General features: G+C 32.5%; 4 protein-coding genes across 18 annotated transcripts in view; 2 read left to right on the top strand and 2 right to left on the bottom strand.

Moving 5' to 3' along the window:
- The first annotated feature begins 88 nt into the window (after window positions 1-88).
- LOC105234019 (transforming growth factor beta regulator 1) lies at window positions 89-1,519 on the top strand. The gene is made up of 2 exons (XM_011216219.4): window positions 89-355; window positions 410-1,519. The coding sequence occupies exons 1-2, from the start codon at window positions 239-241 to the stop codon at window positions 1,295-1,297; spliced, it is 1,005 nt and encodes a 334-aa protein (XP_011214521.1). The 5' UTR covers window positions 89-238; the 3' UTR covers window positions 1,298-1,519.
- Window positions 1,311-3,682, bottom strand: LOC105234020 (etoposide-induced protein 2.4 homolog). Its single transcript, XM_011216223.4, has 4 exons — window positions 3,430-3,682; window positions 3,072-3,364; window positions 2,333-3,007; window positions 1,311-2,255 (listed from the first exon to the last, which is right to left on the bottom strand). Exons 1-4 carry the CDS (start codon window positions 3,442-3,444, stop codon window positions 1,778-1,780), a joined length of 1,461 nt encoding a protein of 486 aa, XP_011214525.2. The 5' UTR covers window positions 3,445-3,682; the 3' UTR covers window positions 1,311-1,777.
- A 476-nt stretch (window positions 3,683-4,158) lies between these two features.
- Window positions 4,159-13,688, top strand: LOC105234017 (major facilitator superfamily domain-containing protein 1). Of its 4 annotated transcripts, none has more exons than XM_029548409.2 (8): window positions 4,159-4,314; window positions 7,940-9,130; window positions 10,751-11,278; window positions 11,366-11,531; window positions 11,593-11,904; window positions 11,971-12,089; window positions 12,152-12,251; window positions 12,367-13,688. In XM_029548409.2, the coding sequence occupies exons 2-8, from the start codon at window positions 8,926-8,928 to the stop codon at window positions 12,428-12,430; spliced, it is 1,494 nt and encodes a 497-aa protein (XP_029404269.1). In that variant the 5' UTR covers window positions 4,159-4,314; window positions 7,940-8,925; the 3' UTR covers window positions 12,431-13,688. The 4 variants fall into 4 exon arrangements, with proteins under 4 accessions (XP_029404269.1, XP_029404271.1, XP_049311698.1 ...); XM_029548411.2 differs by having other exon boundaries at window positions 12,152-12,293; XM_049455741.1 differs by lacking the exon at window positions 4,159-4,314 and adding an exon at window positions 6,180-6,522.
- A 5,297-nt stretch (window positions 13,689-18,985) lies between these two features.
- Window positions 18,986-23,458, bottom strand: part of LOC105234015 (serine-rich adhesin for platelets) — a 155,534-nt gene continuing 151,061 nt past the window's right edge. For all 12 annotated transcript variants that reach the window (XM_049455708.1, XM_049455703.1, XM_049455701.1 and 9 more), the window contains 2 exons: window positions 21,571-22,467; window positions 18,986-21,457 (listed from right to left, as the gene is read on the bottom strand). In XM_049455708.1, coding sequence (XP_049311665.1) covers window positions 19,616-21,457; window positions 21,571-22,467 — 2,739 coding nt within the window. In that variant the 3' untranslated portion in view covers window positions 18,986-19,615. The remainder of the gene's footprint in view (window positions 21,458-21,570; window positions 22,468-23,458) is intronic.

The raw sequence follows: 23,458 nt of genomic DNA, 5'->3' as shown, positions 1-23,458 counted from the left end.
AACTTTTATTAAAATATAATTATTTCCCAGATAATAAAGGGGGAATTTTTCGTAAGTTCAACAACATTGTATTTCTTAGATTGTTCGTGCTTGTACATATGTCATCAACAAATGTTAATTGTCAAAAATAAATTCTAAACAAATGCACTAAAAATAATTTATCGCTAGTTTCTTTTACAAAAGTGTTACAGCAAACAAATTTTTTAAAAAAGGAAATTACCGCCTATACTGATACAATATGTCGAAACCTCAAACAATGCTACATTATCAAAACAGTCAATATACGCGTGTAATGAATTTAAAGTATAAATCAAAGTATAAACGCCTAAAACGTCAAATTAAAAATTTTGTATTTGTAAGTAATCTGTATTTGGTTGTCTTATAAATTAATAAATATGGATATATTTAGGAAAATGCTGCGCTGTGTGATGAGGTTGCACAGGTCCAAGCTGATTTGGCAACTGCCCGCGAAGAACGTCGTTATTTGATTAAACGACTTATGCGTCATGAGGGTATTGATAGTTTAGAGCAACAGCAAATGGAACAGCACGATGTTTCCAACTCGCAACAAAAAGGATCAAGCAAAGTAATTAATTCGGTGCCCAAAAAGCGTGGTCCCAAGAAACGTTTACCAACGCTGCAGGGGCAAGAAAAAGCCGATAGACGTTATAAACCGCGCGATAAAGTAATTTTAGATGCCAGTGGAAAACCTATGTATCCAATCAATCTCTGTAATATACTTATACACTCACCTGGTGAGATTATACCCATAAACCCAAATTTCCACACAAGTAACTGGATATATCCAGTTGGTTATGTTGCCACACGTATATATGCCCACCCAAAGGATCCACAACGAAAATGTGTTTATACCTGTAAAATACTTAACAATGCTGGAATGCCACAATTCCAAATAATACCAGACAATGATTTGGACAGTGTTTTCTTTGGCGAAACAGCTAACATCTGCCATAAGGGTTTATTGGAAACACTTCAGCGGACATTAGCCGATGTGGTGCAGTTGCCGCTGCAGGTTCAAGGCGAAAAGTTTTTCGGACTTGCTAATCCGACTGTAAAATCTCTGCTCCAAATGGATCCTGGTTATGCACAATGCTCAAATTTTCGAGGATTTCTAGACGAAGGAGATACAAATAGTAACGGGAACTTGTCTCTTCTTGAAGATAAGGACCCAACAATGAGTTTTGATGCATTGCAAACACTGATCGCCGTATCAACGTATCACAATATGCCTGAAGTCAAAGATGAACCACCAGATGAATTGTTAGACTTGAAATAAATGCAAGCGTATGTATAAAAGTTACTTTGAAAGAAATTTATTTAAATCGTTTATCTCACGTGTATATTTATGTATATTTATACGTATATGTACATATAAAACGTACAACAGTAAAAAAAATTGTCCGATTCATTACATTACTACATATATTGAGAATTTTATACCTAATATGCGATATGCTTACTAAATATGTAAATAAAAATCAGCTTCTAAAAATACAAATGTATGTAATTGTCATAAGTGTTATAAGGGAAAATTACTTGTATTAGCGAAACAAGCACATAAAGCGTTTCTTATCTTAAGCTTATGTATGAATATACATAAAACGAAACTAAAAGATATTGATCACACTTTAAAGTCCATTTGGATATAATTCAGTTGTTTGTCTTCAACAGCCGATACTTTCAAGTCAGTTTCGTTTTGTAGTCGACAGCTGTGCGGCTTAATTTTTGATTTTAATTTTTCTCTACAAGTGTTCGTCTACCTGCGACGAACTGTTTGTGTTGAATGTTGAGATGAGCTTGTAGACGATGCGGCTCTTGGCAAAATATGTGTAGGTGTAATTGTTGGTACTGTATTCGCAAACGGAGCGCGTTCAGGAAAAGCATTTAAAGTGCGCATTGCTGATGGTACTCGAGGTTGGTTTGGTGGCTGTTGGTAACGATGTTGGCTTGAGCTTGCCGACGGTGAATGCGAGTTTCGTGATGAATGTTGGCGTTGTAAATTGTAAGATTCATCTGGCATTTCATCAGTTTGGCGACTGCGACTACGCCCTAAATATTCATTTTCTATATGTTGCTGAATCAAATTGTGCTCTTCTAATTGTTTTCCTTGCTGTATTAGTAGTTGCTTTTTCTGTTGTACTAATTTATCGGCATTCAGTTTGGGGGGACCTCCACGTGTGAATATCAAATTAGATGTAAATATCACGGGTGAAAAAAGCCGCATTGAAAAATTACTGAAAGAAATAGAAAGCATAAATTTATTAAATTTATAAAACTTGTTTCTTGCTACCTGAACACAATTTATACTTACGCTGCATCGACAATAGGTATTGCTTCATTGCCACTCAAGATGAATAGTGGAAAAAATATAGAAAATATGCAGCTGCTCACAATAATTGAATTGGTCATGTTGGTTAGTACGGTTAAAGGTATTCCAAAACCAAGGAAATATGGCCAGTTATTTTCGATATAATTCAATCGACGGTGTAGTTCCCAACCCATGTTGAACCATTTGTATTCGAAACAATATAACGAATAGAGTAAACTCAAATGTATAAAACATAGAATTTCACCTATATACGGTATGGGTAATAAATTGACGAGCATACTTTGTATGAGAAACAAAACTTGTACCAAGAAATTAAATAGAAAATCTGCTAATAACTTGCTAAAATTTGGTATTAGCTGTGGCTTTCCCTTCCGTATACGATAGGCGGAATTTGCGATCTCCGCAAACCACAAGGAGCTTACAAACTTACTAAGTAAAAATATGGGTAATAACCACGTCATACCAAAAATTACTGATAAAACGGGTTGTAAGTAACTCCATAAATATGTAAAATAGGATGGATCGTCGCTGAAAAACAAACTTATTGCGAACTTGACAATTGGCAGAACACATTGATCGAATAAAACGATACTAAGCCAAGCAAAACCACCATTCAATAGGCAACATTTTAAAACTTGTTTAGCGATCCGCTTTTCTCTGTTTGAAAAAAATGTATACTTTAGTCAAAAGTTTTCAAAAAACATACACAGTTTTTACTCACGGTTTTTTAGTAGTCAATTCATTGTTGTCTGAACGTTTAAATACGCTGCTGATACTCCTTTCGTCCGGAATATCCCTTTGCTGAATTAACTCCTTAAGTTCTTCTCTCGCCATTGCAGCTGCTGAAGAAGGTGTCGGTGATGGGTTACGACGCTGTTCCCTTTCTCGTTTCCGTCGTCGCCTTTCAGCTTCCTTTTCCTCGTTTATTCTATTTATCTCTGCATCTATATGCCATAACAACCCTATACCTCTTATACTATCCCAAAGGCCGTAAATTATACCAAGCGAAATGTTCTGTTATCAAAGAAAATATTTTACATATTTAAGAAAATTTTTTTTTTTTAAGATATTCCACTTGCCTTTATCGCTTCCATCTTTTATTAATTTAATGACAGCGATGAACTCAATGGCAATTTTCAGTCGAGCCCGTGCAAAATTAAGTTTTCAATTATTTCCGCATTTAGAAAAATGTACTAACAACTGCACAACGATTATTTAATATTGAGTTAATTATGCAGTAAGTAAATGATCCAACGAAATGTATTCTTATATTGGTTTAGAGCTCCTTCAGGTCAATCTGGGCGAACTGACAAAGGAAAATAAAATGACAGCTGTTTTTGTTTTGCTAATATGATTCAGAGTTGCCACTGTTCACAGACACAGGATTGGTTTGAAGTGGCTGATTTTCTTAACCCGTAAATAGGTACCTATACTGATAAACAATTGACTAAAGTTTATAAAATTCACTAATTATATGAAATAATAAATAATAATAAGATAAACTTCTTTACACATATCCAAAACTACTGTCTTGTATTATGGAGGAAGTATAAAGAAAAGGGGTGCTTGTCAAACTTATCAGGATACAAAAAAGTGTGCTTATTCACGATAATTATAACTATATAAAAAACAATATAAATATGAGTAAGTTATTACTCGTAGATCTTATTTGACCTTCCTATCATGAAACAAGATATATATAGAAAATAATAATTTCTTTGTATAATTATTATGTACTTCAAAATGCAACTCTATTTATGTACAAATATGAAAAGCAAAACAAAATTAAATTCGAGCCAAAGTCAACGAAGATGGTAAATGATAAATTAAAAGAGAGGCAATAAAAACTGGTTATAGTAGACAAATTTAGCTGCATCATAAATAATATTTTTAAATATATGTATATTACTATTTGGAATATTTTTAAACTATTTTATTTCCCAAAAACCCCATCTCACTATTAGGTGAGTAGTGATTTTAGACATTTTTAATTTATTACGATAGCAATAATATTTGTACAAACATTTGTATGTATAACATTTTACTATTCAATGGCTTATTGCGTTCTTTGTGCTTTTAATCAGTTGAATAACTAATTAAGCATGTCTCCTATGTCTATAAAAGTATATTTGCTTAAAAATAGTATTTCGTGAAAAAAATACAAACAAAAACACAGGTAATTTTGAAGCAAAATATCTTCTGCACTTAATGTTGCTGAAATCAATAATTTGCATTTTCATAAGCCTAGTTACGTACATACTTACATATGTATGTGTGGATGCATAATATGTTCATATGAGATTAAGAGAAACTGCCATTCCCCAGTTCAACTGTTTTATTAGAATAGCTAGGAAGCCTACTCGAGGAAAAAGTTTCTTTATAGTATTGCAGGTATATTTTTTCACATACTTACATATATGTTTGTATGTACATATATTCAGTTGTAAGGACATTACTTCATTTAAGCCTTGTCACATTTTGTACCTACTTGTTGCGTTTTTGTTTGTACACTTTTCGTTTTTGTTACCTACTTCTTGGTGCTTCAATACTATTTCTGCTGTACTTTTATTGACCTGACACCTTCATCATTTTGTCGCTAGCATTCATGACCATTTCTTAAGTTCACACTAATAAGTGCAGGTACTTACATACATATGTACATATTAGTTTCCACCATTTTAGTTGGGACCTACATAAATATACATACCGCATTGTCTCTTGGTGGAAAGATATTTAGTTTATACTTAAATCTGTCTATTTGGTTTAGAATTCGAAAAAAAAAAAAATATTACGCACTCAACTGAAATCTTCCTTGGAACAGATTTGGACTCCATGATAGAAAGTATTAAAAAGATATGAAACAACACTCCTGTTAATTGTAATACCTTTAATGACCAATTTAACTTAACTCCCTATCCCGATTTTCAACTTCACTCTATTTTTTGTTAAAGTTTCGAAATTCGCTATTATCGCCATCAAAATAAAAAAGTTTCGGTTGAAGTATGTTAGTAGGATTGACTAAAATATCAAAAAATTACTTGGGGGCAGTTGTAGTTGAACTTTACTGCGTTTATTTAATACAAAATATAATGCGGGTTTACTACGGACTTTGTAACACTCAGAAAGAAACGTTGGAGATCCTATAAATGATCAGAGGGATGAGCTGAGTTGATTTAGTCATATTCTCTGTATCGTCAGGAAATTTTGCACACTTCCTTTTCGAAGTTAACATTTTTTCTAACTAATTTTAAATATTTATTTTGTAGAAATACATACATATAAAGATAAATCATTTTTTGTAGAAAAATCTCGAAATTGGAAAAAATGTGCTTGGTTGATATTAAGTTAAATTACTTTCACTTCAATTATTGGAGTTAAAACCCGAAATATTCATTCATTCATTTATGGGTTTAATATAACTTGTGGCTTTTAGAAGCCACCGCCAAAAAAACTGCTCTTGCGGTAACGAAGAACGGTTTTGCAGGGGAACTGGGTAATAAGCCGTGACAATGCATAATGTTTCGCATTTTTGTGGTGAAGTGTGTAGTATAAATACAAAAGTTATGGAAATAAGTGTTATGAAAACAAATAAATTCTTTTTGCCTATCCACACAAACAATAACGTTAGTTATATACTAGCGTAGATATTTAATGCATATGTATAGGTTAGTAATTTGTTATGCATTTGTATGATTAATTTTTGAACATGTCTACGCAAATTCTATTTATTTAATATTAATCACTGATAACTTTATTATTTATACTATATACATGATTGAAAGTGTATATAAGTCGTTACAGAGGTAGAGGAAAATTTTAGTATTTTCGTAAGGGTAGTGATTTTCAAGTCATAAAACTTAGCCGCAATCTTTCAAAAATAATACCGAAAAGTTTCCATATAAAAACATTGAATTTTGGCATTGTGTTCATCACGACGCTCCCATGGAATATGGAATTTTAGTGATAATGCCTTTACTGGCGCGAGCCAGACGGACGAAAGCAACTACCCTAGTTTATATTTTATGTGTTTTTAACAAACAAATTTCCACCGAAAAGATACTTTTGTAATCAGTATTAGCTATGAAGTGTTGTGCTGTGTGTAAATAGTAACTAACTATAAAGGAAACATCAAACACCTATAATTGCATCTGTTTTTCATATGTTGTATGCATGTATGTAAGTAGCTGAAGAATTTGATGTACACAACCACCATTCATATATGTACATATGTATGTATGTATGTATATAGTAAATATGTATATTTTCAAGTGCTCGTTACTTATGAATATAGTTTGAATAAAATCAATCTAATTAAAATTTTCTTTCATTAAATCGCCATAATATACCTATGTATATGCAATTTTCGACGGCGCTAAAAAGGTCCTCCACTGCTGCATTGATTCACACCTTCATCGTGGAGCAAAACTAAAAAAAAATTCTCTCTTAGAAGATACTGACATACATCGAAAACAAATAAAAACTAACAAAATAACGACGTTTTAAAAAATTTAATTTTAGGTCGTTTTTGGCTTGCCAAACAACAAATTGGAATATATGGAACACTATACATATATAAAACATATGAGATCATTTGTTTCTGAGCAATCACTCATACTCGTATAGTGTTTAGGTATAAACTGAGGCAAGCTGAGCGGGCGGGTACATTTTAGCTCTAATTCAAAAACTATTTTAGATATTGCTTTAAAATTTCAGTATGATATTTATAAAATTTATCGATATATGAAAAAAACCATTGAAAATCATTGAAATAGGAAAAGAACGAAAATAAACAGGATATTCCTGGCTAAAATCAATTTTAGTATTTAAGTTTTAAGTAGCGGTAAACTATACGTAAATAAATATATGAAAATAATGCTTGGGGTAACAAATTACTTTTTGATACTTTTATCAGCTTTGTTGTTCGCTTGTCAATAACTCACATATTATTAGAAAGTGTCTTAACAACATTGTATAGGTTTTAGTTTCTGTTTTCAAAGAATAACAGCAGTCAAAGAACTCTTGTAATCCCTTTCATGGACGCAGAAATTTACATTTATGAATATACATGTATTAATATAAGTTATTTATACTGGATAAAATATATACATACATATTTATATGTTTACAAATATTATGTCTATGCCAATATCTACAAATTTGTACGTGCAACCTGTTCAACGCTCGACTCGTCGACGTCAGCAAGAAATTAGAAGCTTTCTTATAAATCACATGTCCTAGTAAACCGATACATACGCTCACTAATACCGTAAACAGTGACGCGCATCCAAGTGTATGTAAATATGTACATACATACATACTTATGGGTGTGTGAATCATAAGTGAAGTTTTATATTTTATTAAATTTCTTTTGGATTTGTCTATATATGCTTTTATTTTTTGCTGAGTAATACTTGATTTTGTAGGGCATATCATTATATGCATATTTGTAATTGTAAGCAAACAATGGCTACATGACTACAACATGATCTGCTTCTCATTAACACTGCATTATATAATTTATGAACATTGTCTTTTAATAAAATGTCAATATATTTAATTAATACAGAATATTACTTCTTCTCTTTGCAGTTAACAACGAGGTTTCGTCGCGCATTGCGTAAAATATAATATACCAAAATAGTTGTGCTCTCCCATTTTTATAGTGCGCGTTGTGATTCCTTTGTCTTCGTGTCCCACATATGTAAACTCGTGTGTATACAAATTTCTAAGTGTTAGCGCACTGCCTTTGACTCGATCATCCAGCAAAGTCTGTATTGTATTATCGAAAGGAAATGATACGGGTCTAAGTCCGATAAGTATGCAATTGTGCCGCTTAGAAGTGGAAAGCATATTGTGAAGCGTAAACAAGCCTATTCATATGCATGCTCCCAAGCGAAGTAAAACATAACATATACAGATAGTCTGTCTCCAGAGCGGTCAAAGTTTCAAGTGCGTAACTTTAACAACTTTTCCATGATATATTAAAAGTTATACACAAGGAATTGTTATATCTTTCTTTTTCGTATGATTTTCAAATTATTGATTACTGGCTTCATTGTTTGTGTATTAATGTTGGTGAATTGCAATCACAAAACAATAACGCCCCTCATCACGCTCTAAATCAACGAATATAAATGAACAATTAATATAATAATCAGTTGTTAAAATAAGTAAACGCCTAGAAGACGGCCGTAGAGGCATTGATAAGATTTAACAAATCGGCATAAACACCAGAAGCGAATATAAAACAACGAAACAACCCTCTTCCCTCTAGGAAGTAGTAGTAGTAGTTTGGAAGAAAAAACTTTGCAAGCGTTAATTGATTGCAGCATCCATACGCTCTACTGTCGACACAGTCGAGATAAGTGCTTACAGCTGTCCACATCACAGCTGGAAATATTGCAATCGAATAGTTGCAGTTAAGTTAGCGCGTTGTCGCAATTACACGAACGTGTCAGTTGTGCAAATATAATTCAAAAATAAATCTATTGTGAAAATTTGTATAATCCAAAAACAAAAAATTAATTTAATACAAAAGTGCGCAATTAATTAGAAGAACGTAAATTCGCGTAAAAATGCCTACTTCGACAGATGATGCCCTGCCAATAGTGGAGAATGAGGAAGCGCGTCCACCATCGCCTGCCTCAGTGGCACGGCGCAGTCCTCAGGACAACGAGTTGGATCTGCAACCCAGTGGTTGTGGTTCGTCAATGTGCTGCAACCCTACCAGCGGTGTGCATCGTTTCATTGCCTTGATTTTTATGTGCCTGCTTGGATTTGGTGAGTGAAACAATTATTATTATATTTCTTAAACGATTAAAAAATAATTATAAATACATATACATACATACATATATATTTATACATATACACATCAATCAAAAGTCTACTCTAAAACACAAAACAATCCTTTAGTCGGTCAACTAAGTCGTATCTTGAACGTTCTGTTTGTGACTAATAAATTCATTGCCTTCATTTTGCTTTGACGAATATTGATAAGAAATGAATATACCATAGTATAGGTTCGCAAATAATCACATTTTTCCATTTCGCGACTTAATTAAATCCCGTTTTATTTTTTGGGTCGACATGGATCAGTGAAACTATCGTTGGCTTAATCGGCGTTTTCCAATTGATTCTCACATTAGGTCTAATACTTATTTTTTGCAACTAAATATTAAAAAAAATATATATGAAGCTTTGCTTAAAAATTTTCCATAAAACCTGAAATCAACACAGCAAATAGTTAAAGATTTTCTTACTTCCTCGAAAACTCTATCAGGATTAAGAACCGTATTAATATTATATACGTATTACGTATACATATTCATATACATATACATATGTATGTACATTCAGATATGATGTAAGTCCAGCTTGACCCAGAGGTTGTCATGCCTTTGGTTATGACAACTGATAACTGCCCGTCATAGCAATCTCCATTTAATTCAAATGGACCGCATAATTCTTGGCGAATGAAATGATAAAACAAAAAATTTTTGACTTGACTGTGCTCGTCTGCGTCCAAAACGATTACAATTTTAATTAAAATACGAAATGAAATGAAATGAAATAATGTCTGTGAATTGTAAAGATTTATGGGATTTTAAGTATCTCTCGGCGTGAGCTCGTTCAATAATCGTAAACATACATACAAATGAATGTTTTAATGCATTTTTTTAATTGCAATTATTCGCGCCAGCCGTCTTACGCTGTTGTGAAGTGTGGACAACATCCAGACGCACTTCGTATAGAGATAAAGAAGTATCTTTTAAGAGTATAACGAAAATATAAGTAATAATGGCTTTTTAACATTAGGAAAGCCTTTAAAATCATATTATATTGTAGTTGTAGCAACAGAAAACATTCCTGAAATAATTTGGAGGAATGCTGCCGGTCGGACAGCCCTTGACCAATTAAAATCCTATCCCGGTTCGTTGTGGTTAAGTAGACCCGACTGTCGCGGAAACGATCACTTGATTTTGAACAAATTTTCTTGAGGTTTTGGGGATGCATCACCGCTCGACTTAAATTTAATCTTGAAAGTATGTTTACTAACGAAAAATTGACAATAGTCATCCCTCTGCTACCATATTCGCCAGATGTGGCTTCCTGCGGCTTTTTCCTGTTCCCAAGACTCAAACATGTGCGCTCCGTTGAACGCAGCATGAGACTATTAATCAGACGTTGACTTTCTTCTACTAGTAGGTAAATAAACAGAGATTGCATACAAAATTCTTATGTCTATTCAAAATTGGTGATCCGTGTTAATATTAAACAAAAATAGCTCAATAATGCAGCCCACATAGGAAAATCACATCATCTTTAAAAACATAAGTATACACATATAAGACATTTTCAACGCATACTTTTACTCATCTTCTCCCCCCTAACTTCTAGGTTCCTATTTTTGCTACGACAACCCCGGCGCACTACAGGAGGTCTTCAAGCATGATCTCAACATCACCACCACCGAATTCACGCTCATCTATTCCATCTACTCGTGGCCGAATGTGGTGCTCTGCTTCATTGGCGGTTTTCTCATTGATCGCGTCTTCGGCATACGTCTGGGCACAATCATCTATCTATTCATTTTACTTATTGGTCAATTGATATTCGCCTCGGGTGGCCTTTTGGGCACATTTTGGATAATGATTGTGGGACGTTTCATATTCGGTATCGGCGCTGAGTCGTTGGCTGTGGCACAAAACAATTACGCTGTGCTCTGGTTCAAGGGGAAGGAATTGAATATGGTGTTCGGTTTGCAATTGTCGGTGGCGCGTTTTGGTAGCACTGTGAATTTCTGGGTCATGCAACCGATATATGACTATGTATCGAAATTCTATGCGGATCATAGAGCAATTGGTGTGGTGTTGTTGCTGGCGGCAGGCACATGTGTCTTGTCACTTTTGTGCGCTCTGATTTTGGGTGAGTAGAAGTACCATGCATGTGTATGCCTTTGGTATGGTATAAGGTAAAAGTTCTGATGCACTGTTGTTGTTTTGTGACTTGTAGGCTGGATGGACAAACGTGCCGAACGCATTTTGCAACGTAACACCAATCCTTCCGGTGAGATTGCCAAACTCAGTGATGTCACTACATTCAAGGTCAGTTTTTGGATGGTCTCAATTATATGCGTGGCCTATTATGTTGCCATCTTTCCTTTCATCGCTTTGGGCAAGTAAGTAATTGCACTCATACTTTATCTTTTATCTTAAAAAAAAAATTGTTTTATTTTTCAGAACCTTCTTCATGCATCGTTTCCACTTCTCACCGGATCAAGCTAATAACGTCAATTCGATTGTGTATTTAATCTCGGCTATTGCTTCACCCGTTTTCGGCTTTGTTATCGACAAAACCGGTCGCAATGTCAGCTGGGTATTTTGCGCAACATTCACCACAATTGGCGCACATGCGTTGCTTGCATTTACACTTCTTAACCCATACATTGGCATGATCATTATGGGTCTGTCGTATTCCATGTTGGCCGCTAGCCTTTGGCCACTAGTTGCTTTGATCATTCCCGAGTATCAATTGGGCACAGCTTATGGCTTGTAAGTAACGGTACATAAGTTTTTCAATACACACTTTAAGACATATTTTTTTTTACTTTTCAACAGCTGTCAGTCTGTGCAAAATCTTGGTCTGGCCGTAATCACCATTGTCGCTGGCATGATTGTCGATCGCAGCGACGGCAATTACGTTTGGGTTGAGCTTTTCTTTATGGGTTGGCTGACCGGTGAGTTTTAGTTAGATTTATATAATTATATGTTCAAAATAAATACATCCTTTGCCTTGCAGTTGCTTTAATTTCCACCTGCGTAATCTGGGGCTATGACAAGAAGGTGAAAGGTAACCTGAATATGACGCCAGCACAACGTGTCCAATATGCTAGCGCAATGTATGTGAAATTCTAATGAAATGAAAATGCAAACGCAAACAAGTACATATTCAAATAAAATTTTTGTTAATCAAATACGCTGAACACCTACATTAATGTGGCCACATTTTTACAGGCGTGCTGCAAATCAGGATAATGGTGTGTACTCCAGCGATCAGGAGCCGCTGCTGGATGATTAAAAAGTATGCGAAAACAGTAGTTTCGGCAAGCAACAGCGTGAGCGTGAGAGCTAGAGAGAGAGAGAGAGGGAGAGGGTATTAGAACACACGGATTACAGGGCGTGCTTGGCTGGTGGAGGCTGTAATTTGCAGTAGGCCAAACAAAAAACACTAATCACAATAATCATTGTAGTTATTATAATTGTAACAAAATTGATTTTCGACGGTACCACCAAATAGCCTATTGGCGCATATCACTACTAACCTATATTCATCTGCACATTTAACGCGATCCCTCAAATGCACTTATAGTGTTGTGCTTGTTATGCAAGTTATGCTTTACCTATTGGTGATTTTTTTTGATTTTTACATTTTACGAAAATATTTTTTTTTTATCGATATATTTACAATTTAGTTAAAAACCACATTTTATAACATAACCAATTTATTTTTTAAGCGCAAATCAAACAATTTAACCCATGCAATATATATTCTTTATTTAAGAACTCAAAACGGCGTTCGCAACAAGATACAACATGTCAGATCAAACCTGAACCTGTTGCAATGTTTTCAATGTAAACACTGTTATTTTACAAACGTTTGGCATTTCTTTAGCAAATAATTTTTAGGCAGCAAAATTATGTAAATTTCCAACAAATAAAAAATAAAATTCAAAATAAATACAACAAACTATTTAGATAGTAACATAAAGCAAAATTTCGTGAGCGCGTTAACTGTTTGTCGTCACTGTTGATGCAAATTTTAAATAAATAGCTTTTAGTGCAAAAATTAATGTTGTAACATAATGTTAACTATTTCTCTATATTAGCAATGGAATCGCTTCGAAATGTGTATTTATCGTTGACTTTTAAATGTATATGTGTGTATTATGCGCATTAGAGAAGAAAAATATAAAATATATACAAGCAAACATAAAATAAATGATAATAAAATAAATCTCTCACAAATATAACTAAATTTTAATATAAAATATATGCAACTAATCAATTATCATATTTACAAAAATATACATACAAACATATATCATAGAAATATTTATATTTAAATGCTATAAGTGAATATTGAATTTGGCTGCGTGCAGACGGGTGTGCGCGGCTGCGGATGAGTTATGTGATTTAGCAAAAGACCAAGAATAGAGAACAAAAACAAACGAAAAAAAATACATAAATATATACATACATATATTAAAAATAACGATGTATAAAGAACTGTAATGTTTACAACCGAATAAATAAAAAGAAATTAAGCTTACACAAGACATTTTTGTTTCAATTTAACACTATAAAACTAAAAATTGCAACGCTTTTGTGATATATATTTTAACTGAAACTATTTTTTGTTTTCTTTTGTAATATTTTAGGTTTAATTTATATATATAACACTCTTTCACGCTGTTTTTGATTTTGCTATACGCTAAATAAATTAACTTTGCACTAAAGTTTGTGACACACAGAAATCGGAGATTCTATAAAGTATATGCATCCACAAATGATCATCGAGACGAGCTATATCGTGATCATGACGAGCTCGTGTCTGTATATAGAGAACGAATCACTCAGTTTTTGAGATATCGATCTCAAGCTATGCGGACATTATTTTCTCTTCAAAAAGCATAGCATACAGCCTGCCCACCTAGATGAACGAACAGAAATGACATTCTTGCGCTTTTTTTCACAAGATATTTTTACGAAATTTGGTATGGATACTAAATATTGGTAAAATCTCCGAAGAATAATATTCAGATTGATCCTTGTGCACTTTTTTGTTTTTTGACCCCACACGCCGAATTATTTTGGTGGAGTACTGCGCAATTTTTTTTTCAAATCAAAAAGTTATTTATTTGGTCATAGTTTAAGTAAATTAAAATAATTTATTGTAGTTATTTAATTTTGTTTACCATTTTCAGTGAAATCTCAATAATAACAAAATCGTAAAAGATTTACACTACTCGTAGCATAAAAAAAATTGTGGCGCAAAAGCCGTACGCATAACTCTATTTAATTTTAAATCGTGAAAAATATTATAAGCATTTATTTACAGCGATATTAAAATCACTGAAACATTATTTATATTTATTATTATGAATTTTGTGATTTTTTAACGCATTTGTGGTGTAATTTTTTAATTTATTCCTTTTATTTTTTATTATCCACTTATATTTCTTACTTGCGTATTCGCGACATTAGCTTCTTTATATGGATTTGCAGACAAGAATAACAACAGAAAATTTTATGTCGTACTCTATACACACTGGTGGCGTAAATAATATTAATTTAAAATGTTTTTATACAAGTAACTAATTAAGTGAAAAAGTATATAATGTATATATAATATATTATTAATTTTTTTATTTACAAAATTTTTACTAAACTTTATTTAAAAAAAACACGCTTATAACATAAATTTTTTTTTACATAAAAGTTACATTGCGAATAGTAAGTACCAAAGTTTTGCGCCTGCACTGTACTTAATTTCATTGCGTACTGTACTACCATGCCAAACTTTTGCTGCGTACTGTACATTTTACTGATGGTTTGCGTCCGGGCTAAGCAAAATGCTGGTTGCTTGCTGCGATTTCTGCATTTATGCGCGCCTGGTGCGAATCGGCCAATTTGAGTTGCGCACAAATTGCAGCGACACGCCTGAGGTGGCCAGAAAAAATAAATGCGAAAAACTTTGAAATGGCGCGTTTTTCAGTTTGCGCTGCATCTAAAGCAATTTAATTAATTTTAATTTAATAAATTAAAATAATTTAATTAATTAAAATAATTAATAAAAAAATTAATAGAAAAAACTGCATTTTTGTGTAAATTGCTTTTTATTGAAGATTCTCTTAATTTTGCATATGAAGATTTTGTACATTTTTCATTATTTTTTTCTTTTAATAATATATATTTTTGTTTAGCTTAATGTTTGTTGTCTTCTATATTAATAATATTTGTTTTCTTTTTTTATTATTAAATTTTACTTCATTTTTGTATAATAGATGCATGCATAAGCACATGCATGTGTATGTAATTACACACGTGCGATAATACACATTCTTGGTATATGCTCCGTTTTAATATTAACAGTATTTAATTAAGTGTTCTATATAGAATTTACATGTTTACCGCAATATAACTAGGTAAATATTTAGTAAGTGCATTTACAATGTACAATACATAAATTGTATTTCTTAATATACTTATCATATATACATACATATGCATATGCGTTTGTATATGTGTAAACGCGTTTATGTACATTTATAAATACATACATATTTATAATCTACATGTAGATCCAACTAAACTACTTATATGGCCCCGCTATTCCACAAGTGTTGCTACATAATTGTTAATTTAAGTTAAATCCTAAGTATTACAAAATAATAACTATTTTAGGTTTTTCTTTTCTTTTTTGGAAAATAAGAAATAAGGACTTATTAATAAAGTTCATAATTTTATTTTTTTGTTTTGGAAAAAATATTTTTTTTTGGAAAAATTTTTTTTTTTTTTTTATTTTTTGGCATAGATTTTTTGAATTTTTGACCATCAGAAAACATTACAAAATATATTTTGTAATAAAAATATTATCAGAAACTGTGCAATAGTTTTTTAAAATAATTAACCAATTAAAAAATGTAATTCACAACTCAATAAATTTTTGAAAGTAAAATATGTTTAGTAATTTTTTTCATATTCTATTTTAACATTTTTGGCGTAAGATTTTTTTCAACAAGTTTTCTGTTAATAAGTTTTTTTAAATTTCAAAAAAAAAGAAATAAAAATTTTTTTTTTTTCAATAAAAAAAATATGAAAACATGTATTAATAAAAATTTTGGAATTGTTTCAGAATTTTTTTTAACAAATAAATTAATTAAAAATCCATGCCAAAAAATAAAAAAAAAATAAAATTTTATAAATCAGAATAAAATTTTCAGCTATAAAAAATTTTTGTCGAAAAGTTACAGTTTAAATTATGCCACGCTTGTTAAATGTGATGTTTTTTTTTTTTACAAAATTCATACTTTTTTCAAATATTGATTTCGTAATGATATTGACAATTGTGTGCGCCAAGTACTTCGAGTGATAAATGCAAAATATAAACATTTATGCCTAGAAAGTTAAGTGCCGTTTGTGCTGAGCGTTAAAAACAAAAATTACAACAACAAAAATATTTAAAATCTTTGCAAATAATAAACAAACATATGCATATACACCTAGACAATATATTAGAAGAGCTTAAGTCGACTTTAGATCACCAGTTCATACTCTGCTTTTCAGTAAAAAAAGAACAAAATAGATTTCATTGAAGAAAAAACTATAAATATGAACCTTAAGTCGACTTAGGCGATACTCATATTTTGTCACAAATACATACGTGCATTAGTTTGACGGTTATAACTTTTTGTTCTTACTCGCGCGGTTTCTTAAAACATATTATCTTCAGCTCTTTCGATTTCTTATTAAATTTTTCACTTTAATAAAATTGTGCAATGTGCATTTTCATAATTTTTGTAAATTAACTAATGCTATTTTATGTTTCATTTATGACACTTCGGCCATTGAAAGTTTGTTACTTATTCGTTTTTTAGAAATAAATGACTATATAACTACTCATTTTCCATTTGAATGACATTCGCTAATTGCAAATGCACTGTACATAAAATATATATACACATAAATACATGTGCATGTATGTGTGTAAGCTTACGCTAAACTACTGTGTATAAAGATCGGCTTGCTGCAAGTAAATTTTAGTTGCAAGTGGTTTCAAGTGGTCAATTATATAACATTAACTAACGTAACATATGTAAGTGTAGTAATTAAATTAAAGTAATTAATTAAACATTAAAATAAAAAAAATTAAAAATTAAAAAAAAAATTAAAAATTAAAAAGAAAATTAAAAAAGAAAAAAAAAATAAAAATAAATAAAAAATTAAAATAAAAAAATACATAAAAAACTAAAAATATTAAAAAAAATAACAATAAATAAATTTTAAATTATCTTCGTCATAGTAAATTAAAGCTAACAATAATAATTATAACAACATAAATTAATCATAAATTGCTAATAATTTTAAAAATAGTTTTTTATAATAATAAAGTGTATAATAATTAACAATTAATGTTATTTATTAATAAGCACGTGTTTTCTATATTTAATTTAAATTATAACATCTTACTTTTGCGCACGTTGCTTGGATTTTTTTACCGCCAGCTACTTGCACTGTGCAACTAAAATATTATTTTAATCATATTTCATATACATATATAATTAAATCTGTATGTATGTATGTATATGTAATTTTTGCAGTTACCATTCTCCAATTCAATTTTGAAAATCACAGTTTATTTTATAACTATTCGAAAAGCGCAAACAAACCGTTAGCAGTTTTCATTTTGACTTTAGGAAACAACCAATTTTTAACGTATTTAATTATATTTAATTTTTTATAATTTTTGTTTAAGTTAGAAAGTTGCACACACATTTGCACCAATGGACAAATATATTAAAAATTCATTTTTTTGGAAATGAAAATAAATATTTTAAAACTCAATTAAAATTTGAAAATTATTAAAATTTAAAAAATATTAATCATTTTAAAATTAAAACAAAATAATCAAAATAAAAAAAATAATTAAAATAAAAAAATTATAGTAATTAAAATTAAAACAAAAATAATTATTTTAAAAATCAATATTTTATAAATATTAACATTTTGCAAATAGTTTTTTCATAATTATTATTATGTTATTTTTAAATGTTTAATATTTTTTACTTTCATAAACTAAATTATTAAAAAAATCAATTATTTTAAATATAATTTAAATAAAAAAAAACAATTTTGAAAATTAACATTTTATAAATATTAATATTTTGTAAATAATTATTTTCCTAATTTTTATTATTTTTTTTTTAATTTTAAAATGATTAATATTTTTTTTATTTTCATAAACTAAATAAAAGAAAAAAATTGATTATTTTAAATATAATTTAATTAAAAAAATTAAGTGATTTTTTTTTTTAATTTTATTTATTTTTTTATTAAAAAAAATCTTTTTTTAATTATATTTAAAATAACTAATTCTTTTATTTTAATTAGTTTTGCTTTAATTTTTAAAAATTTTAAAATGTTTTTAATAAACTTTTAAAAACAATTTTTAAAATTAAGTTTTTTCTAATTTTTCTGCAAAGTATAAGTGCTATACTAATTAATGTAATTTTTTTAACACAAACAAATCAACATTTTTTTGCGCGCAGACAACTTAATATTGCCTATAATTAATTCAAAAAACATTTTTTTGCTTTAATTCAAATTAAATTATTGTTTAATTACGCAACAAACTTAAATATACATTATTATTAATTAAAAACAATTCATTTAATTAAAATAATTAATCATAAAACAGCTTAATAAAGACATATGCTTTAGCAACATTATATTTATATTTTTATTTGCAACAAATAATTAGTTTTATATTGAAACAAGAAATGCGCGTGTGCGTGTGTTTGTAGGTATTGGTGTTTCCGAAACCCATTAGTATATGTATGTGTGTGCATTTTACATTAATTTTTATTAAAAAACTAATAACTAGAAAATATTTATAATTATTATATGCATTGTGTGTCACAAATCAGAAAACCAAAAAAAAGAACAAAAATTATTTTGCAGAAATTAACATAAAAAGAACTCAAAGCGCTTTGGAAGACAGCGACTTTTGATACGGTAGATTCAACAAATTGTAATTAAGACGCACTTACAACTAATTAACTATGAAATAACATTTTTTTCTGTTTGTAATTAACACTTATTTGGTTTTCTTAAAAAAACAAAATTCAATACGTACAATAACAACAAGAACCGAAAACACACAAATTATTGCGGAATCCATTTAAATCGTGGAAAGTTAAACGGTTAACCTCAAATGGTTAAAAAAATCGCAACGAAATTACACATAATTAATAATAAGCAAATTACTTTCACATACACCACGGCGAGTGCTTGCAGTTCACAATTTTCATTATTAAAAATATTAAATTCAAAAGACTTTCTGCAGTTTTGTACAAATCCGCGTGACGCCGCAAAAAATGCGACTTAATCCAAAAACAATTCACTTTTCCTGCTTCCATTCATCAAATGCTGATGGCTGCAGCCACTATCGAACTACATACACACATAACTACACACGTAAGTATTAATTCCGACTAATCACCTGACCCGTTTTGGCATTTACTAATATGGTTTTATGGCTTGGTGGCTGTGCGCCGCTGCCACAGCCAGCAGCAGCAACGGTTTGTTCATCACTAATATTGTTGTTGTTATTATTATTTGCATTACCATTTAAATGATTGGCATTGTTGCTGTTGTTACGCGATATGCGGCGACGCAAACGATCACTGATATTCTCACAGTTGGCGCCAGCATTATTGTTGTTATTGTTGTTGCTGCTGTTGCAGGTATTTTCGCGCTTTATGCTCAGGCAGCCATCATTTTTGTACAGTATAATTTTGTTGCAAGGCTTTTTCATGTTTTCCGCCACTGTTGTTGTTGTTTTCTCCATTGCTTTGTCATCGCTGTCCAGCTTTATTTTAATATCGCTGCCACTGCTGCTGCTGCCACCTTTCGGTGCGCTTGCTGCCGATAATTGCTGCTCCTTCAGCACATTTTCATTGATGACATGCTCTTCATTGTTGTTGTTGTGCTCCTGTTTGATATTTAACAGCAGCATTGCCGAAACATCGGCGACGTTTTCAGTTTGCATGGTGTCCTGAGCTTCGCTGGAGCTGGTCTGCGCCTTCGAGTTTTCTGCTTGTCGCTCATTCTGACCCTCTAATTCTTGCTCGGTCGACGTCATTGCCGCTGTCGTACTCTCATCTGCGCCGCTCTCTTGTTCCACACTCAATTCCAAGTTGTCATAGGAGGTGAAGAAGGCCACAGATTTCAGTTTTTCCACTGCATTGAAGTGCACGCGTGTGTGCTCTTCAATGTGCTCTTGCTTGGCATCCGTGTAGTCGCAATGTTCGCAGGTGAAAGCCTCCTTCTGATTGCTAATGCAGATGTGATGTTGCAAGTGCGCCTTGTAGAGCGTGGTATGCTTCGTCTCGTAGGGGCAGTAGAGGCACTTCTCCATTGGCGCCGGCGATGCAATGCTCGAGGTGAAATCGCTGCCGCCATCTACTGCCAAATCGCTGGTGGCCACCGAGGCGCTGGTCGATGGCATATTCGATGAATCATCCGCATCGGCGGCAGTCAGCTCCTTTGGCGTGTGCGTCGGCGAAGGTGTGTGGCGCAATGCGGTACTACCAACCCCAGCACTGTTGCCGCCCATACCAGACTCCAACTGCTTTTTCAGCAACGAATTGGCGGTATCGAAGTGCGCTGTTGCTGTCATTGTTGTCGCAGCTACTGCGTTCATTGTTGCTGGCGCGACGGATGAGGAGGATATGCTGGCATGTTGTTGTTGCTGCTCCTTGCACTGCTCATTCAAGTCATTGTCGACAATCCAGATGGTTTCGGGCGCTTGTTGCAAACTCTTGGCTAGGGTGATTTGCATAAGTTTTGGCGGCGCATATTCGGCATCCTCGTGCACTTGCTTGTACAGCTCGGCACACTTGTCCTGATAGCTTTGTGTGTGCACATAACGGTGTTTCTGTATGTAAGCTTCGTGTGCGGCGGCATAATCGCAGAATTCACATTTGAAGGCGGGTGCGGCGGTTTGCTTGCTGTTGCCCATTCGTGTCATTGTATCGCTGCCGCTGTGGTACTTCAGGTGATCCTCCAATTCCGCTTTGGCATTGGAGGTGTCAGTGTATTTTTGCATGTAGCGCGCGGGACATTTGGGGCAATAAAGGATGCACTTAATTTGGTTTTCGGCAGCAGATTGTGCATTTATGTGGAGGTGTTGTTGTTGTAGGGTGTTAAGTGCAGCTGTTTGCTGTGATTGGCGTTGCTGTTGTTGTTGCTGTTGAACAGCAGAAATTTTCTGCTTCAAAGCTGTCAGATCTATAGCCAGAGGCGAGTTCAATGATGAGGGGTCCTGAAAAAGATAACAAGGGTGTAAATTAAGCGACATTTTTTTTTTAATTTATCCAATTATTAATCCAATAAAATGTTAAAAGACAAGGTGTTAGATTAAAAAAATCGCTTTACCTGTTGCGCCTGTGCGACGGCAGCCAGTTGAAGGGCCATGCTGAAGTCCATGGAATTGATGGCGGCGCTTATGCTGTTGCTCATTTGATTGGACGCGCCCAAATTGTGTTGCTGATGTACGGTGCGCATGTGGCTGCTCAAATGTTGTTTCTTGGCGCAGACGAAGGTGCACAACGAACACTCGTACTGCGTCGGCTTATGCAACGAGATGTGATAGTTCATTTGCGACTTACTCTCCGAGATGTAAGGACACATTGGACATTTTTGCTGCTTGCATTTGGAATTCAATTGCTGTTGTTGTTGTTGCTGCTGCTGCGGCTGTTGTGCCTGCGACGATTGTGACGATTGCCCGGCAGCTGAGTTGCCAACACCTGGCGGCAAGCGCGTTATTTCAATTTGATCATTTTGCTGCAATTGTTGGTGCAACAGCAAATCCTCGCTGCTGAGGCCAAGCGCAGCAGCTGCGGCAACGGCTGCTGCCGCCGAACCGTTGCCCGCTGAATTGGCCGCTGCTGCTGCAGCCTTATATGTGGCGGCTATGTAAGCCGCGGCAGCTTGTTGCAATTCTTGCGGTGTGGTCGCGGCATTGGCGGCAGCGGTGCCGGCCAGTGGCGAATGCAATAGGTGCTGTTCGTTTTTGTTGTTGCTCATAAGTACAGAGTTGCCCGGCGGACCCGACATGTTGTTCAGATGTGGTGATTGCTGCTGTTGATGTTGTTGCTGCTGCAGGTGTTGTTGTTGTTGTAAAGCTTTAAGTGTTTGCCCGTAATTGGACTCATTCGTGGCGCCATTGCCGAGCGGTCGATAGACGGGCGGCGCGTTGCGTTCGTTGCTGTTGACGCTGCGATCAAGGGTTTCGATGCGTATGTCGCCAGCGTGTTTCAAGCGACAATGCCGCTGCAGGTGCAAGAAAATAGAGAAAAATCGCGGGTAAGACAAATTTGTTTGCAATTAATTATAAATACAAATAACTAATAAAATAAAAAATTTTTGAAAAATATTATAAGAAAATTTTAAACAAAAAATATGTAGATATGTATGATAAATAAATAAGAAACAAAATATTACAAAGCAAATGCTTGGCCTGAATACATAGTTCATATAAATATGCTATTATATAGTAAATATGTAATTTTTTCTCGAGACATTTGCTAATTTAAATATTTTTATACACAATTAGAACCCAGCGAAAAAATACTTTTCTAATAAATATGGTAAAAAATATTTTTCAGGACATATTTAAGCTTATGAGTGTGGGACAAAAATACTTCCTCGGCGTAAACACTTAAGAACCTTATTGGACGGGCACTTTACGAAATGAAGACAATGAAATGAGTGTTTAATTTTAATGCGCACCAGACACCTGCACTAATACATACAATTAAATTACTATACACATATATTTTAGATGAATGTTGTGTTAAATGAAATTTAAAAATATATAGTTTTATTTCATATATGTAATTGATAAAAAAACATACCCAAACCCCAAATGTATGAGAATATTGTATATTTAACTTATTTTACTTTTTAATGCTGAGGTTTTTCTAGTTTATGAGAAAAATTATGAGTTTTTTAGCTTAAAAATAATGCATATTTTTACTAGCGACCGAAAACCAATATGTTTGAAGATTTTTATGGAAATATGATACTAACGCCGCAACCCTTGTATCACACTGTGTTATTTGTATGCGATTATTATTGTACAAAAAGACAAAAATTATATAAATCCAGCGTATATTTACCAGTAGGACGATAACAATTCTCTATACAAACACAATAGTTGCCATGATTGGGTGGTTGGTGTTATTGTAATTTATATATATATTTTTTGTACTACTGCGACGTGCAATAAGCGGACGAAATATAATACGAAATTTTTGGGGCT

Source organism: Bactrocera dorsalis, chromosome 1 (assembly GCF_023373825.1).
Source record: "Bactrocera dorsalis isolate Fly_Bdor chromosome 1, ASM2337382v1, whole genome shotgun sequence".
Classification (NCBI taxonomy): domain Eukaryota; kingdom Metazoa; phylum Arthropoda; class Insecta; order Diptera; family Tephritidae; genus Bactrocera; species Bactrocera dorsalis.
The sequence above is the reverse complement of the archived record's forward strand: the minus strand, read 5'-3'. Positions and strand labels throughout refer to the sequence as shown.